Source organism: Oncorhynchus mykiss, chromosome 12, assembly GCF_057628025.1.
Source record: "Oncorhynchus mykiss isolate SJ-2025 chromosome 12, ASM5762802v1, whole genome shotgun sequence".
Taxonomy (NCBI): Eukaryota; Metazoa; Chordata; class Actinopteri; order Salmoniformes; family Salmonidae; genus Oncorhynchus; species Oncorhynchus mykiss.
Genome location: NC_143033.1, coordinates 65,368,292 through 65,386,980, shown reverse-complemented (window position 1 = coordinate 65,386,980; position 18,689 = coordinate 65,368,292). Strand labels below are relative to the sequence as shown.

General features: G+C 42.9%; 1 protein-coding gene across 2 annotated transcripts; it reads left to right on the top strand.

Annotated features, from left to right (window-relative positions):
- The first annotated feature begins 95 nt into the window (after positions 1 to 95).
- On the top strand, positions 96 to 18,224 carry LOC110537927 (proline-rich transmembrane protein 2). 2 transcript variants are annotated; one of them, XM_021624396.3, is made up of 5 exons: positions 96 to 396; positions 9,309 to 9,561; positions 11,503 to 11,789; positions 12,392 to 12,524; positions 13,373 to 18,224. In XM_021624396.3, the coding sequence occupies exons 2-5, from the start codon at positions 9,393 to 9,395 to the stop codon at positions 13,387 to 13,389; spliced, it is 606 nt and encodes a 201-aa protein (XP_021480071.1). In that variant the 5' UTR covers positions 96 to 396; positions 9,309 to 9,392; the 3' UTR covers positions 13,390 to 18,224. The 2 variants fall into 2 exon arrangements, with proteins under 2 accessions (XP_021480071.1, XP_090049122.1); XM_090192996.1 differs by having other exon boundaries at positions 103 to 187.
- The last annotated feature ends 465 nt before the right edge of the window (positions 18,225 to 18,689 follow it).

Here is an 18,689-nt window from a genome sequence, read left to right as displayed (position 1 = left end):
TTTCTCCCTCTCTCCCCTCCTTTCTACCCGCCTCCGGGCACGGGAGTTTCCTGCCTCCCCTTCCCAGCCCCCCCCCCCCCCCCCCCCCCCCCCCTAAATCTTGCAGCGCCGTTGAACAAAAGAGGGAGAGAGAGATGAGGTAGCAACATAGCAAGCACAAGAGCGCAATTTGACATCCCACGGTGTGGTCTGTAGCCTAATTTTACCGTTACCGTTTACCATAGCTTGTATCAAAAGAAAAAGACAATTCGGCGAATTCTGGGTGGAGATTTTAATCGTAGTTTACTGAACTTGTGTTCTCTTTTCTCGCACGTTGCATTTTCTGTAATATTTGGAATTGTGATCAAGAAAAGCAAAATGTTAAGGATAATGTTTCATGTCACTCAATAAGATCAGGTAGGCCTAGGTGGATAGCATGCGGTTTCTATGTGATTTTGTTCATATTTTGCTATCTGTAGTGTACAGTAGCCAGTCTAGTGTACAGTATGCACTGCATGTGCGGTTTAAAGTGGGTGTGTCATCATTGTGTGTGCATGCAGACTATGGTGCGCGCGCGTGTGTCTGAGAGAATGCACCAGTCATTTGTTCATTCTGCAATTTACTCCTGTGCATGAGAGAAATAGCGAGGGAGGGCGGGGAGAGGGTGCATGTGTATTTATGCCTCTCTTTCTCTCTCTCTCTCTGTGTGTGTGTGTGTGTGTGTGTGTGTGTGTGTGTGTGTGTGTGTGTGTGTGTGTGTGTGTGTGTGTGTGTGTGTGTGTGTGTGTGTGTGTGTGTGTGTGTGTGTGGTGTGTAAGGCAGCCAGGCATGCATGTATATGTGTCTGTAGGCATCTTTATTATGCATTCAGTGGTTTTCCAAACAGATATATGTTAGTCTGCATAAGTCATTGATCATCTTTACATAGAATTTGCTAGAATTTACAGTGTTCCTGCTTTTTTGATGAATTACATGTGCAATTCACCGCAAGTCCCTCACCCCCCCACGCACACACACAAACACGTCTAGGTGGGCTAAAATCACATTTTCCATGATGTGCTCATTCCACTTTCCTGCCCTCCCTTCTCTCCTCCATCCCCTCTTCATTCTCCTCTAGTATGTTAGTCTCACTCCCTGAATTAATTGCAGATAATTATTCTATGTAAATGTCATCAAAATGTACAATATTTATTATAATAACCATTACATTTCCCATGTATGTTTATATTTTCACAACATTCATCTTTGTAAAGCGGGTTGGGTGGTACTTCGATTTAATTGTATGACTCAACAACGCCTCTTAGCGAAGCCGAACACTTTTTTTATAAATGACATGTACACACAGTATACTCTAACAACCCTGTAAATGGAATGAAAGTATTTACAGGACAGAGAATATCCAGATGTCAAATTGTAGAGGAAGTAAGGCCGGGAGTCAAATGCACCTTATCGGCAAACGCATTGCACCTGACTTTTAAAGGTAAATTACGTTAGATAGCAGTATTCCCCTTTTGTTGGGCTTTCGAGATCAAGTGTCTCAATTAAATAGCCTGTAGGCTATATGCATGGGGGGGAAGCCCGAGGCAGTTGTCTTTCCAATTACATTAACTTCCGAAGTATGACAGACGATAGTTTCGGTTCCTACATTGACTAGATATTAAGTATTGATAACACATTTATTTGTCTCTGCCTGCTAAAAGTTATGCACAACGTAGTTCTAGCGAAGTGCACGTGTCTACTCTCCTAATCTATTTCAACCCAACTCTGGCTTTCTTTCAAACTACGTCTAGCCTATTGGCTGATATAGCCCAATAAGCAATTAACCGAAATGTCGTTTTTTTCCCCCGAATATTAAACAACTAATTGACCAACGTCGGTTAAATGGCGTAGTTCCTTTTTTATGAGCTCAACGCGCTGTTTCTCTAGAGATAAATCCTATCAAGCACGAAAGACATCAAATCAAAAACGCTGCAGAGAATTTAGTTTTTAATAAGCAAATATTAAACCTAGTAATTTGGTAATTCACTACAATGACCAGAATCCATTGCGCATATTCTTCCCGGCAAACCCACACAGACCTCTTGAGAGAGGAATGTACTCAACACAGCAATGAGAGGGATAGGGGAAGTTTGGGGTGTATAGTTATACTTCCCGATTGATAGTTGTAGCAGTCTTGAAAGTATGCCATACCTATTTTGAAGAACTACTAAAATAGTGATTTCGTCAGCTCTTCAACATGGGCAGATGTGGCAACCCAATGATCACGTCTAGCCTTTTCGCTAGCCAAGGAGAACTTGGCTCGTTGGGGAGAACAGAAATTACATTAGATGGTTCTCTGGCTGTTGCTGCCTGAGCAGAGATGAGATGATGAAATTAAATAATAGAGTAATATACACAACTGAAATATTTTATTTAAATAAAGTCATGTGAATAAATGATGGTTAATAATAAGTGATAAGCATTAATGGGCCGTCACTACTATCATGGGGCTCTTGTTAATTGCTTTATTCTGAGTTGTTAGAGACAAAGGACTGTTTTGAATGTTTTGGCAATTGAATGTTCTCAATATGTGGCTTTGGGATTTAAATTTAAAAAGCTGTAAATAATTTAAAGGTCATATTTCATAATGCAAAAAAAAATATATATCGACACCGAAAACCGTTAATATTTTGTTTTTTAAACGAACTGACTTAAAAAAAAGAACTAATCGCTCATCACTAGGCCCAAAATCAATGGTACTTCATCCTCATATTTCTTAGGCTATTTTCGCCCGCATTTTGATCTTTCCTAGGCCGGCAAAACTGCTGTGTAAGCTGTGTAACATACACCTAAAATAACATTGCAGGACTGTGGTCAGGTTCGGGACCAGTTCTTGCAGGAGCGGGTGGGAGTCAGACAAGAAGCCAGTGGGAGCGTGCAAAAGCAGCAAGAGTGAGATGAAGAAATCAGTCCTGCGCAAACCTATTTAAACTTAAACCGAAAATCCACAGTGTTTACAATGAATGTGATCTCCACAAGCGTCGAGAACATTGCCTTTAAGAGGTGCATTGTCGACAGTGCAATGCGCTTGTCAACAACGCACCTTTAATCCATTTACTGCAGTGGGCAAAATCGGCCACACAGTGTTTCTTGGTAGTCTTAAACAAATCTACTTTGAACAAAAAGTATATACCTCACACAAATGGTTATAAGCTTAAAAAAAGAAGATACCTGTAACATGTCAGATATAGAGTTTAAATGTATTCAATTGGAGTTTGCATTCCAACATTACACTTTATATACTGTGCATCACAGAAGACTGAAATATAACAAAACCGTTTGACATAGAAACACCAGATTTTCTGTGTAAAAAAAAAAAGAAAAAGTTGATTAATTATGAAATTATTGAAATATTAATAACATTCCACCCATGAGGCCACTCGGTCATTTGATTGCAGAAAAGGGCAACTTAAATCCCTGCCTAAGTAAGGAAGTGAGGGAAGCGGTGTAAGTTTGTCTTGTGGACAATATGTAAGAGCCAGGTTAGGTTGATTGCTTGGGGAATTCAAACCGTCCCCACCCTAAACCGAGTTTATAATAATTATAATTTCATTAACACTTTGGACTCAATTCAATAAAACCCGCATTGCAGTATTTATGCAGTAGCTCTTTTTCCAATGGTCAAATTGTCTAACCAACTACTACTACCAGCTCACTGGACACAGACGTCAATTTAATGTCTATTCCATGTTGGTTCAATGTCATTTAATTGAAATGACGTGGAAACAACATTGATTCAACCAGTGGGAGCCAGGCCCAGCCAATCAGAATGAGTTTTCCACACAAAAGGGATTTATTACACACAGAAATACTCCTCAATTTCATCAGCTGTCCTGGTGGCTGGTCTCAGACGATCCCACAGGTGAAGAAGCTGGATGTGGAGGTCCTGGGCTGGCGTGTTTACACGTGGTCTGTGGTTGTGAGGCCGGTTGGACGCGGCTTATGGTAGAGAAAGGAATATTCAATTCTCTGGCAACAGCTCTGGTGGACATTCCAGCAGTCAGCATGCCAATTGCTCGCTCCCTCAAAACTTGAGACATCTGTGGCATTGTGTTGTGTTACATAATTGCACATTTTAGTGTCCCCAGCACAAGGTGCACCTGTGTAATCATCATTCTGTTTAATCAGCTTCTTGATATGCCACATCTGTCAGATGGATGGATTATCTTGAAAACGATTAAATGCTCACTAATGGGGATGTTAACACATTTATGCACAAAATATGAGAGAAATAAGCTTTTTGTGCATATGGAACATTTCTGGGATCTTTTATTTCAGCTCATGAAACATAGGACCAACACTTTACATGTTCTGTTTATATTTTTGTTCAATATATATTATTGATCGATTGACTATGACTTTTCAAATCACCTAGCAGTGCTATTTGCAGAGTTAGTTCCAAGTAAATGCTCCAATTCTTCAGCCATTCCTGAACCTGCGACCAAAAAACAAAACAAGTGATCCAATGATTCTGTCTCTATGGCAGGTTTGAATGTATCCCAGCCTTACTATTCGATACGGACTAATCCTTATTACCTCTAATCCTCACTCTAACTCTTATTCAAAATGATAAGAGGGTTGACAGAATTGTCTTATGTCAGATTTAGTCGGTCAAGTGACTGTGATATGTGGTTGTCTAACTTAGCTAACTTAGGTTGGGAATAGCGCCACGTAAGTTTGACGTCACCTGTCGGAAGACTTTGGTTGCTTACCAGGTCGACTACATTGCAGACTTTACGTTTCACCAAACAATGGCTGAGTACCACATCATCGACTTCGGAGTCAGGCATCAGATTGTTCGATCATATGATGTGGTTAGCAGACATTTAAAACACCTATCAAGGTGTTGTGAGATCTGTCAGGCGTCTGAAATGTAGTCAGCCTGGAACATGACCAAAGGCTGAGAGAGGTGTGCAGATAGGAGGGGTGTGGCATAAAGGTTAGAGGGCTTGTGGGTGTGGCTTATCTTAAGGAGGAGTCAGATACAGCTCAGCGTTCAACACTATAGTGCCCACAAAATTCATCACTAAGCTAAGGACCCTGGGACTAAACACTTCCGTCTGCAACTGGATCCTGGACTTTCTGACAGGCCGCCCCCAGGTGGTAAGGGTAGGTAACAATACATCTGCCACGCTGATCCTCAACACTGGGGCCCCTCAGGGGTGCGTGCTTAGTCCCCTCCTGTACGCCATGTTCACCCACGACTGCGTGGCCAAACACGACTCCAACACCATCATTAAGTTTGCTGACGACACAACAGTGGTAGGCCTGATTACCCACAACGATGAGACAGTCTATAGGGAGGAGTTCAGAGACCTGGCAGTGTGGTGCCAGGACAACAACCTCTCCCTCAATGTGAGCAAGACAAAGGAGCAAATCGTGTACTGCAGGAAAAGGCGGGCCGAACAGGCCCCCATTAACATCAACGGGGCTGTAGTGGAGCGTGTCGAGAGTTACAAGTTCCTTGGTGTCCACATCACCAACAAACTATAATGGTCCAAACACACCAAGACAGTTGTGAAGAGGGCACGACAACACCTTTCCCCCCTCAGGAGACTGAAAAGATTTGGCATGGGTCCCCAGATCTTCAAAAACTTCTACAGCTGCACCATTGAGAGCATCCTGACCGGTTGCATCACCGCCTGGTATGGCAACTCCTCGGCATCTGATCGTAAGGCGCTACAGAGGGTAGTGCGTACGGTCTAGTACATCACTGGGGCCAAGCTTCCTGTCATCCAGGACCTATATACTAGGCAGTGTCAGAGGAAAGCCCAAAAAATTGTCAACGTCTCCAGTCACCCAAGTCATAGACTGTTCTCTCTGCTACCGCACGGCAAGCGGTTCCGGAGCGCCAAGTCTAGGACCAAAAGGTTCCTTAACACCTTCTACCCCCAAGCCATGAGACTGTTTATGTTTATCTATGCATAGTCACTTTACTTTAAGAGATGAAGGTCAGTCAATCCGGAACATTTCAAGAACTTTGAAAGTTTCTTCAAGTGCAGTCGCTATGATGAAACTTGCTCTCATGAGAACTGCCACAACAAAGCAAGACCTAGAGTTACCTCTGCTGCAGAGGATAAGTTCATTAGAGTTACCAGCCTCAGATTGCAGCCAAATATATGTTTCACAGACACATCTCAACATCAACTGTTCAGAGGAGACTGTGTGAATCAAGCCTTCATGGTCGAATTGCTGCAAAGAAACCACTACTAAAGGACTACTAAAGGACCAATAATAATAAGAGACTTGCTTGGGCCAAGAAACATGAGCAATAGTCATTAGACCGGTGGAAATCTGCCCTTTGATCTGATGAGTCCAAATGTGAGATTTTTGTTTCCAACCGCCGTGTCTTTGTGAGACGCAGAGTAGGTGAACGGATGATCTCCGCATGTGTGGTTCCCACCATGAAGCATGGAGGAGGAGGTGTGATGGTGTGTGAGTGCTTTGCTGGTGACACTGTCAGTGATATTATTTAGAATTCAAGGCACACAGCTTTCTGCAGTGATACGCCATTCCATCTGGTTTGCGCTTAGTGGGACTATCATTTGTTTTTCAACAGGACAATGATCCAACACACCTCCAGGTTGTGTAAGAGCTATTGACCAAGAAGGAGAGTGATGGAGTGCTGCATCAGATGATCTGGCCTCTACTATCACCTGACCTCAACCCAATTGAGATGGTTTGGGATGGGTTGGACTGCAGAATTAAGGAAAAGCACCCAACAGGTGCTCAGCATATGTGGGTACTCATTCAAGACTGTTGGAATAGCATTCCAGGTGAAGCTGGTTGAGAGAATGCCAAGCGTGTGCAAAGTTGTCATCAAGGCAAAGGGTGGCTACTTTGAAGAATCTCAAATATAAAACATTTGCATTTGTTTAACACTTTTTAGTTACTACATGATTCCATATGTGTTATTTTATAGTTTTGATGTCTCCATTATTATTCTACAATATAGAAAATAGTATAAAAAAATAAGGAAAAACCCTTGAATGAGTAGGTGTATCCACACTTTTGAATGGCACTTTATGTATTTTACATTTTAACTCAACACTAAATTACTTTACCGGATAGAGCAGCTTTTCTGAAGTGGGTAAGTCATTTTATCTGTATAGGAAAGTCGCTAAAAGCACATTTTATTTGCCGTAAAAGCATGGTTTAATCATAATGAAAGACAAACACACACTGTGCTGCCTGCCACAATGTAGGGCGAGATGCAACTGCAACTTTGAGAGTGAGAGAGGATGGAGGCTTGCCTCGAAGCGCTGGGTATCTAGTTATGACATGCATAATCTTAATTAGGTCCACAGAATCATACCTACCAAGGAGCGGCTTCTCTGTCCCAGCCAACCATACTTCATTGTGGATTTTGGCGGAGCCGGTTCCTGGTACTGAAAGATTTTTCGGTGGAGTAGTTGTCACAAGCCGTACCACCCTCTCAAGCCCTAGAGCCCGAGAAGGGAGATATGGAGATATGAGGGAAGGAAAAAGTATGATTTTTGTTTTGGTTTTGTCAATTTACATTTTTTTGGGGGGGGGGGTGGATCAAGTTAGTTTTCCCTACCATGAATGGATTTTATTTTTACCCTGTTTTTTCAACCCGTCCAGTTGGTGGCGGCAATACTCCTGGAATACGTTTCTGTGTGACAGGGTGAGGGCTTTGCATAGGCAGTTTGTTGCAATTTATGTGGGACTGGGAAAAAAATCCCGGAGCCTAATATAACGTTATTTTCAGGAACAGAATAGATCACTTTTGTTTTTGGTTTGGGTTCTGTTCCTCAAATAATTTCCTTTATTTTACGGTTTTTGGTTCTGTTCCCTGAACCGGTTCCAACTAGTTATAAGAGAAGTGCCTCTTCCTCTGCCATTTACTCTGTCTAACATAAGCAGGTCTTCAGTCATAGCCTACTCCGTTCTGTTTTATTGCTTTATTGTATTGCATAGTTGTAAAAAAACATGTTATTTTCCAAACATTTCCTCTCTTTGAAGAACATCTATTACATTCCCAGAGGCTGTCATACCTATGTGGAAAGATATTCTCATTGGTCAGTCAGTCGGTTGCTACTGGCAACAGTGCATTATTAACAGAGTAGGTACAATGTTTATTGGCAGTAGTCTGAAATAGCACCCTATATCCCAAATAGCACCCTATTCCCAACAGTATATGCCTTCAGAAAGTATTCATATTCCTTGACTTATTTATTACACATTTTGTTGTGTTACAGCCGTAATTTAAAATGTATCCATCTATACACAATACCTGTGTGAATATCAACATTTTGTAGACGCACCTTTTGCAGCGATTACAGCTGTGAGTCTTTCTGGGTAAGTCTCTAAGAGCTTTACACACCTGGATTGTTCAAGCTCTGTCAAATTTGTTGTTGGCCATTGCCATAGATTTTCTAGTATATTTAAGTCAAAACTGTAACTCAGCCACTCAGGAACATTCACTGTCTTCTTGGTAACCAACTCCAGTGTAGATTTGGCCTTGTGTTTTAGGTTATTGTCCTGCTGACATGTGAATTCCTCTCTCAGTGTCTAGTGGAAAGCAAATTAAACCAGGTTGTCCTCTAGGATTTTGCCTGTGCTTAGCTCCATTCCGCCATTTTTTTATCCTGAAAAACTCCCCAGTACTTAACAATTACAAGCATACCCATAACATGATGCAGCCACCACTATGCTTGAAAGTATGGAGAGTGGTACTCTGCAATGTTTTATATTGGATTTGCCCCAAACATAACACTTTGTCTTCAGGACAAAAAGTGAATTGCTTTGCCAAATTTCTGTAGTATTACTTTAGTGCCTTGTTACAAATGGTATGCATCTTTTGGAATATTTGTATTCTGTACAGTCTTCCATCTTTTCACTCTGTCAATTAGGTTAGTATTGTGGAGTAACTACAATGTTGATCCATCCTCAGTTTTCCTTTATGACAGCCAATAAACGTTGTAACTATTTTGAAGTCAATATTGGCCTCATCCCTGAGTAGTTTCCTTTCTATATGGTCCCCGGATGTTGCTTACCCGCCCCTCAGATGGTTAGCTGACTACGATTTGGTAAAATGTCAAGTTTAATCTAAGCAGTCCCAATGAAGAAAGCCATTGCTTGCTGGCTGGTCCTTGGTATACCTGTATAAAATGTTTAGAAATGCTAGTCTATACTATATTGTACGGTTGATCAGAACATTGCAGGAGCTCTAAGACTTCCATGCTAACAAACTGGTAATTTGATAACACCACAATGCAAGTAACTGTCAAATGAATCATGTTCTCTATTTCCCCTGTTCATTTCAGTTGAAGAAGATCAAAAGTCCAATCAAGACCAATCATCAAACAGGCCCAAACTACCAGTGAAAACAACATTGTCCGCATTCTGCCATGGCTTCCAACACCAATGCTGTCCCCAGTGGAGCGGAGGGAGAACAGCAGCCGGAGCAGACTATCACCTCCCAGCCAACCAGCGCTGAGCACCAAGAGACAGCCCCTGACTCCAGCCAATCGGAACCCAAAGACCACTTGGCAGTAATCAGCGAGAAGATGGAGACCAGTAAATAAATATTCCACAACCCCCCCCCCCTATCCTCCTCCACCCCATCCCGTTCTCCTCCACCCTAACCACCCCAACTTCAAATTAACACCCCTCTCAACACTTTGAGCTCATCTCTGTTGTTGTTTTCTAGAGATGTTTGTTTTCTAGAGATGTCCCTTCACTTCCCCTTCTCATTACCCTGAGTGTCTGGCCCTGTCCGTCCGGGAATCACTTAAGACAGATGCATGATTTACAGATAGCAACCTTCTCTTCAGCACCCTTTCTTTTTTCAATGACTCAATCCTCCCCTCCCTCCACTAGTCTTTCAATTAAACCCTTTCTTTCTATCCCTTTCCAAACAAAAAGTATATGTAGGTTATTGGCTTGACCACACCATACGTCAATCACTTGTGCCCTTCCAAAAAAAAAAGATTTAAAGTTTTGAAACTGCAGTAAAAGGGCAGTAATTGCAGTCAACTGTGGTACTTTGGATGCAGTTTTTGCAGCATATAGCAATTATACTGCACTCTGAATGCAATATTTTTTCAGAAGGGGTATCAGAGCCATTTGAGAATTGTACAAATATATTGATTTGAACCACAAAAAAATGCCTCTGTCTAGGCCTACCTGCACTCACCTGCTCTATCTAGACTGCCTCATGAATTACTGTTGTTGTCAGGTTGTGCAGCATAATTCAACAAGTGTGTCAATAACAGAATACCCTCGGATTAAAAATCAACTCGCTCTAGAACAGTTTTGAACAAATTAATTTCTTCCAAAGTGAAGGAGAAGCAAGAGAGAGAGCTCTAGATTACACCTATCTATACATCAGTGGTGGTCAGTGCCATTTAAGATGAGGGAGGACGATTTTTCATGAGCATGGCCTTATTTCTATTACATTCTATTGTCAATTCATATTCCATTCACCCAGTTCAATGTAACAGTGATAGGTTTAGGCTACTACATGAGGTTGCTATAACCTAGTCTATGAATGAAAGTTTACAATGTAGGTGCACACAGGTTGAGAGAAAAAGTTGAGGAGTCAGACAGAGACATATTCACATGGACAGACAGTGACACATTCAATACCGCCTTGCACACTCTTGCCTGCATCTAGCTGATATAGGGTGTAATCATTAGTCCAACAGTTGCAAACAAAAGTTTCTATTGGACAAATTCATGTTTGTCCCCATTTTGTTCCGTTTGCTTCCGTTTAAGAAACGTTTTTCAACAGAATTTGCAGAATGAATATAACCCTGATCACGCGTAAACACAGTTCACTTTCATAGCAGCCTCGTTCTATTCCTACTCACATCTATTCACTCTCCTCTCACATTTTCCCTTCACTTGTGGACTTCAATGCACAACACATCAGCTGTATGTGACCAGGCGAAAAAACCTTTCCAAGCCGAACCATAACCGCTACACATAGCCTACATTGTTGTCACCATATTAGCTAAAGTAACATCATAGTCAACATAGCTAATAGAACTAACGCGTTAGTAAACCTGCTACAATCATGCAGTAACGTTACAGTGTACAGTCAGTAAGCAGTTATGGCGGCAGACCCTGGTGGCAATACATTTGTAAAACCAAAAGCTTACCTTGACTTGGAAGAGTTCCAGTGTTGTGTTGGATAGTCATAGCCAGCTAGCTAACATAGCATCCCTCTGTTTGAGCAGGGTGTTTGAGTAGGCTAAACTAGCTAGCACATCGGCTTCTTGTCATTGTTGCTAGTTATCTGACTGTTCGGAATCATAACAACACACACCTTCCGACCACATTTATACACGCGCATAGTTTTTGTGACGTTGTCAGCCAACCCGTCTATAGATGTTGAATCATGTCTGGATTCCCGATTTTGGCGATGAAACTATGAGGACATTCTCTCCTTCCTTCTTTGTCCCTCCTTTTCACCCTCCTTCCCCTCCTTGCCTCCCTCTACCCACCCACCTACAGGTAATGGAATGTGTGCTGCCGACTCCTCACCCACATCTTCCATCTCGTCCCCCAAGCGACTGCAACACGCCAAACCAACCAACGGCCGGGCGCGGAAAGGAAGCCGCTCTGGGTCCCTGCTGGGTCATGGGGCAGGGTCTCCCAGGCCTTCCATCAGCCGTCAGCCCAGCACTGTGACAGAGGAGGACAACGGCAAGCCCCCTAGAGACTACCTGATCCTGGCCATCCTGTCCTGCTTCTGCCCCTTGTGGCCCATCAACATCGTGGCTCTCGTCTTCTCTGTTATGGCGAGTGGAACTTTTTAAGTATTTGACATGTGGTTTGTAAGTGTTGTCTGTGAAGGAATGTGTGTGTGCATGAGTGCGTGTGATATCTAAGAAACACCACAAAGATGAACAGCTAAAAGCAGTGGGAGGCCGCGATGTGTTAGTGATCACCTGCTGGGAAATGAACAGAAAATGATGGCCAATGTTCTGGTCAGAAGAGATGGGACTGCCACCCACTGCTTTTAACCTTTTGTCTTCACAGTGAGTTTTGCCTGTGTGTCTGTCTCTCCGCCTGTCTGTCTGTCTGCCTGCCTGCCTGCCTGCATGCATGGGTATATTTGTGTGTGTATGTTGAAGCAGGGGTAGGTGAATGAATTACTGTGTGTATTTATTTATATGTCATATCTGTGTTCTTCATGCAGTGGTCCCTTTATATACACCAACTAGGGTCCCAAAATTCCCAGGTTTTCCAGATATCCAGGATTATGGATTCCTGGATTTCCTGCTTAATTCCCTCTTGATTCTAGGACTCTTCCAACCAGGATTTCTGAACAACCTGGTAATTTTGGTAAACTTACTAGCATTTTGTAACCTAATCAATAACATGTCTCCCTACTCTCCAGTCGAGGAACAGCCTGCAGCTGGGGAACATTGACGGGGCGCGGCGTCTGGGCCGGAACGCAATGGTGCTGTCCATCGTCTCGCTAGTTGGCGGGGTCATCATCATCATCGCAGCCATCGTCTTAAACTGGGGAAGTGAGTGGCCAAAGTGGCTGAGCTCTCGAGTTCTTGTTGCGGTGCTGTTTTGTGTCTGTCGTTACGTGCAGCTTTTGTTTGTTTGTTTGTTTGTTTGTGTGTGTTCTATCCTGCTTTGGTCATGTCTGCGTTTGTGTTTGTGCTTGATTAGGTTAGTGCCCGTTGTTGTACCTTTTTGTTCGTTTTCTTCCCTATCTTGGCCAGGATTCAATCTGATTGCGTTGTCAACAATGCGCCATTTAATGGTAATTTCCTATTGAGTCGACATATGCAGCGTTTACCGTGAATGTGAACGCAGGATCATTGCTTTTAAAAGCTGCTTTGTCTACAAACACGATCAGATTGAATCCTGGACTTTGTAGCACTGTTATCTGTTTTTGATTGTGGTGGAGGTTGAAGTTTATTGGGAGGAATCTTGTCCTGGAGGCAGAGCTGAGCGGTTCCTCGCTAGACGGGTCAAAGTCAAAATTGTCTATATCGTAAAAAAGTCATGAGATTTTTTAAAAGTTAGTCTTAGGCATGAGGTTAAGGTTAGGGCAGGGTCAGCTTACAGAACGGGCACACAGGGCATGTGCCCCGGGGCCCCCAACCTCCAGGGTTGGGAGGGGTGCCCTGGAGGTTGGTGCCCAGGGGCCACTTTGTGGCTTGGCCAGCTAGTGACCACCCTGCAGAGCTGCCTCCAGGACAAGATTCATCCCAATAAATGCCAACCTGCGTTTGATGTGTCTGGTTCTTTATTTGCGTCCATTTGTGGCTGGTTTGAGTCAGACCGTTTTCAGTGTTTGTACTTCATAACATTATTGATGACATCTTTGCAAACACCCTTGTGTTTTCTCTTGTATTATTAGGTATAATAAAATCCTGAGGGTCACCATGGAAACCAGGAGCAAGATCACAAGACAGCACACAAACAACCATCCCAACCAGACTTTTCCCCTTTCCTACGATCAAAACACTATTCTACAAAAGCACCTGCAACCTACAGTATAGTCCCCTCGTCCCTTTTTTTTGCTGCACGAGCATGTATGGCCTGTAATATGTTCTCTGAAACGGATAGACAAGTCCTTCATCTCTACCTCCTACACCACGGACCCCAACGCTGCCACCAGTGGTGTAGGGCACGTTAAACGTATGTAAACGCCGGATACGCACGTTCTTAATTTTGCTCGAGTGTTTACCCACCTTTTGCAGACAAATGCATCATTGACCGCGAACAGTGATCAGGAGTTACCCACCTATTTTTGTTGACCACTCGTCACTGGCTGCCGCCATCACTCAGAAAGTCGAAGGCGTCATGTTGAACAACACTGAGGTAGGATAGACCGTGACAACCAGGCTGGTTCCTCTGAATAAGAGAGACACGTCTAACTCTGGTCAACGATGCCATGATCCCCTGCAATGGTTGCATGAGTCTCTCAGACTGTATTTAAAGTCTCTGCATAGTTTTCCAGGACCAGGCTGCTCCTCCCGAGCTGCTCCTCCCCGGCTGCTCCTCCCAGGCTGCTCCTCCCAGGCTTCTCCTCCCACGCTGCTCCTCCCAGGCTGCTCCTCCCAGGCTGCTCCTCCCGAGCTGCTCTTCCCAGGCTGCTCCTCCCAGGCTGCTCCTACCGAGCTGCTCCTCCCAGGCTGCTCTTCCCAGGCTGCTCCTCCCGAGCTGCTCCGAACGTGACAAAACACGGTGTCGCCGGGAAAGGACATCTGCTTTTCTCTGTACTGGGATTATTTTCTTCCACTGTACCATTCATCTCCAGTCAGTCCACACCACTGTAACACAACCAAGGGATCTTTTTAACTGTGATGTCAGAAACCATCTCACACTATGGGAGCAAGTTAAAGAAGTCAAAGGGAGAGTTAGGGAGGGAGGTGACAGGATTGGAATTGATCTTTGATCAATGTGATGATGTTGATGGGGGGGGGGGGGGGCTTTTTTGTTCTGCATTTGTTCCATATCATTCTTTTCTGTAAAGGGAGGGAGGAGTTAGAGACAGATGGGACCATCTGTAGTTTGATTTAGGGAAAAACCTGGGGTCTCCATCTATCTTTGCTTCATCGTCTTCGTTTTAAAATACCTGGAATCTGGGGAGAATGAGCCACTCTGGGTTGGGGATTGAGGCAGGGCAGGTAACTCGCATGCACTCTGAAACACACTTGCTTACCCCCCCCCCCGCACACACACACAAATATATATACACATAGAGTGTGAGAGAAGACAGATGTACGCAGTTACACACAGAGACACAGGCAGGCACACCCATACGGCGGAATGACATTCTCATTGGCTGAGGGAAGGAGGGAGATAAAGAACAGGAGAGGAGAAGAGGGAGGGGAGGATTGGGGATAGCTGCATGGGCTTCAGTCCTTTGTTTGGCACAGATAGAGGCAAAGAGGATGTGTGTGTGTGTGTGTGTGTGTGTGTGTGTGTGTGTGTGTGTGTGTGTGTGTGTGTGTGTGTGTGTGTGTGTGTGTGTGTGTGTGTGTGTGTGTGTTTGCGTGCGTGTGAGAGAGAGAGACAGAGAGGGAAAGAGAAAGAGAGATGGTGTGGTGCTTGATACTGATGCAGGATAAAAGTCAGAGAATATACTAGACTGGAAAAACAGACTGAGCAGAGCCGGTTCTAGAATAAACACAAAAGACAGGCAGTCATTTTAATTTTGTTGCTTACTCTTCATTTCCCCCGCTTCTGTCTAGTATATACCTCCATATCATCTATTCCTTATTGGTAACTTATTTATTCATTTTACCTTTACTTTAACAGGGTGTCCTATTGAGACCAGGGTCTCTTTTGCAAGGGAGCCATGCATCTTTCAATTCCACAACAACAATGTTATGACAGTCTGCTTGACAGTATTTACACAATTCTAAACATAGTCTACCATCTCTGGTCAGTTTGAATTCATTCCTTTCACTTCAGTACCTCTCACCTCTCTAAGTATGTATTCGTTATCTTTGATGGTTGCCTCTTTTGTTCAAATTCTACACAATTGCCTCACTGGGGTGTTTGGTCAGTTGTTACTCTCTCTCCTCCCTGGTCAGTATCAGCTCCTATGTGCTTAGTGTTTGCCCTTGTCTGGTTGTTATTCACAGAGAAGAATGACCTCTTCTCCCTCTGGGAGTCAGTCAGTGTGTCACTGTGTGCCAAAGCCTGGAATGTGAGCCAAGCCACATACAGTAGGGGCAAGGCAGTCTTTTGCTTGACTCTGGCTAAGTGCTCTAGAGATAGAGAGAGAGAGAGAGAGAGAGAGAGAGAGCAAAAGAGTGTGAGAGAGAAATGCAGTGTAACACTGTGTGTGTGTGTGTGTGTGTGTGTGTGTGTGTGTGTGTGTGTGTGTGTGTGTGTGTGTGTGTGTGTGTGTGTGTGTGTGTGTGTGTGTGTGTCTGCCCCCGGATGCTGTTTTTAGGGAGAAGCAGTTGAGTCAGTCCCCTCCCACTCAGTTTAAAGGTGTCATATTCTACTTGGCACCCACATTCCCTTCACTTCCTGAGCCCAGTCCCCTGTGCATGTTTACAGTATCGTTTACAGTGCGTTTATACTTAAGAGTTTTTAATGGAGGCTGGGTTAACTCTAATGCTTTTACACCAAGGACATCTTTAGGTAGCTGAGAGGCTCGTTGACCCGTACAGCGCGTTGTAAATAAATCACATGCATATTTGTCATGACAACACATGATGTTCACGTCCAAAGTTGACTTTTTCCACTGCGATTTGTTTGGGGGTCCAGAATAATCTATGCCAATTTGTTATTTTGAGACTCTGCTCCACCCGACCGTTTGGAGCACTTCCTCAGAACCACCCTTGAGGTCTACGCTAGCTACCATAGAAAGGCTACAATATGGTTGAAAACCAAAGGGGAAGGTTTCCCATGTTTGGAAGGTTAGTGAGGGGGTGTGTCCCAATAATATATCCTTTCTACTGAAGTGTACACTCGTTCAATAGTTCCCACTAATCTAAAAGCATTGGATTAGTGGAGGCATGCAGGGTGGGAAATTCCGTTTTTAGTCCATCAGCCGTGGATGCCCAAATTTGACCAGCCACAAAAAAATGTAGATAAATCACAGAAAACGCATACACAAATAGGTTTTTTTTGTGGGCTTTGGATTGAACAAAAATAAAACTGCTCCCAAATGCTCTGTGTGATCACCCATCCATGTGGCTGGTAAGAAAATACATTCTACCAGCCAATGGCAAAATCTAGCAGCATTTGGCTGGTGGCTGGTTTTCCTTTCCCACCCTGGAGGCATTGGCTAGAGGGAGTTTCTACAATACGTATTGTACCAGCCATTTATTTTCGAATCAGTGAAGGGAAGTTAACAAGTGCACACTTTGGGAGGAAGAAGAGGTCATCAGGACATTGCCCAAGTCTCCTGTAACCCCATTCACGCCAAAAGTGTAGCATGTCTGTTCGTACTAAAACCACATAAGCAAAAAAGATTTACAGCTGAAAGTGAATGCTGACTTTTGACTTCTTTTATTTCCATTTCTCAATGGTTGTGCACAACTATGGATATTTAACCTGCTTGCACTATATTGTAGATGTATGTATGTATGTATATATTTATTTATATACCTGATTATGCCTTTGGTTTGATGTGGACTGTTATTGAGCTATTAATTGTATTATTCCATTATTATCATCACTAGTATCACTATTGTCATGATTATGGTTCTATTTCACTGTTATCTCTGCTAGAGTTGTTGTTCTCTTTATGACAATAGAACAACACAAAGGAAACAATATTCTACAATGGCCTTCGCTGTTATTCAACCCGGTTGGTTTCTGAGCTTCCTTGACAAGAGAACGGCGCAACAACAAAAAAAGCATGTTTACAGTTAGTTACACAATTCATATGCAGATACCTTATGTGATCACAACGACGATGACCAACCAGTTCATGAGATAATTTATACACACACCGACATAAACGTTGTGAGTAATCTCCACCTTTTCTTAGTAATTTCCTATTAATCTCTCAGGTCTTTCTTTCTCCCACCAAATTCATGAATTCCTTTAATTAAGAACATCATTATTCCCAACTAATTCATGTTCTTCTGATCCTTCTTATTTTCTATAGATTATCGTTATTTTATTATATGCTTTTATCCAAAGTGATACATTTTTACATATGGTTGGTCCTGGGAATCGAACCCACATTCCTGGCATTGCAAGCGCCACACTCTACCAACTGAGCCATGTCGGATCACTTTACAATTATCTATTTGATCCCCTTTCCTGTTTGTTGTAAACTACATCCTGCCCAATATAATCTATATCCTGTTTTGATATATTATCTCTTTGGAGGAGAGATCTTGGTTCACTCCCAAATGAAACCCTACTCCATTTCTAGTCCCATGGGGCTCTGGTCAAAAGTAGTGCACTATATAGGGAATATGGTGCCATTTGGGAGGTAGCCACAGACCGGTGGTACCAGACCATCGGCCCATTAGTTAATCAGTGTTGTTCTTATTGTCGTTGATTACAGATCTATAATATAATCCTGAATCAGACATCTGTGCAGACCTGCCTGACTGTGCATGCCTTAATTGACTGCTTTATAAACATACAGTATGAGTATGTATGTACACTACTATGTTAATCCAATATATTGATAAAGCACTCTGTATTGATCTTGATCCTGTTTGATTATTAATGATTATTGATCAAGTTTGAAAGGAACCTTGTGAATAAACCCTAGTTGAGTACGAGCTCTGTTTTACACGGTACATTGCTACACTTGACCAAAACTGTAAACGCAACCTGCCACAATTTCTACGATTTTACAGTTCATGTGAGAAAATCAGTCAATTTGAACAAGTTCCCTCATTTAAACAAATTCAATCTATGGATTTCACATGACTGGGAATCCAGACAAGTTCCCTCATTTAAACAAATTCAATCTATGGATTTCACATGACTGGGAATCCAGACAAGTTCACTCATTTAAACAAATTCAATCTATGGATTTCACATGACTGGGAATCCAGACAAGTTCACTCATTTAAACAAATTCAATCTATGGATTTCACATGACTGGGAATCCAGACAAGTTCACTCATTTAAACAAATTCAATCTATGGATTTCACATGACTGGGAATCCAGACAAGTTCACTCATTTAAACAAATTCAATCTATGGATTTCACATGACTGGGAATCCAGACAAGTTCACTC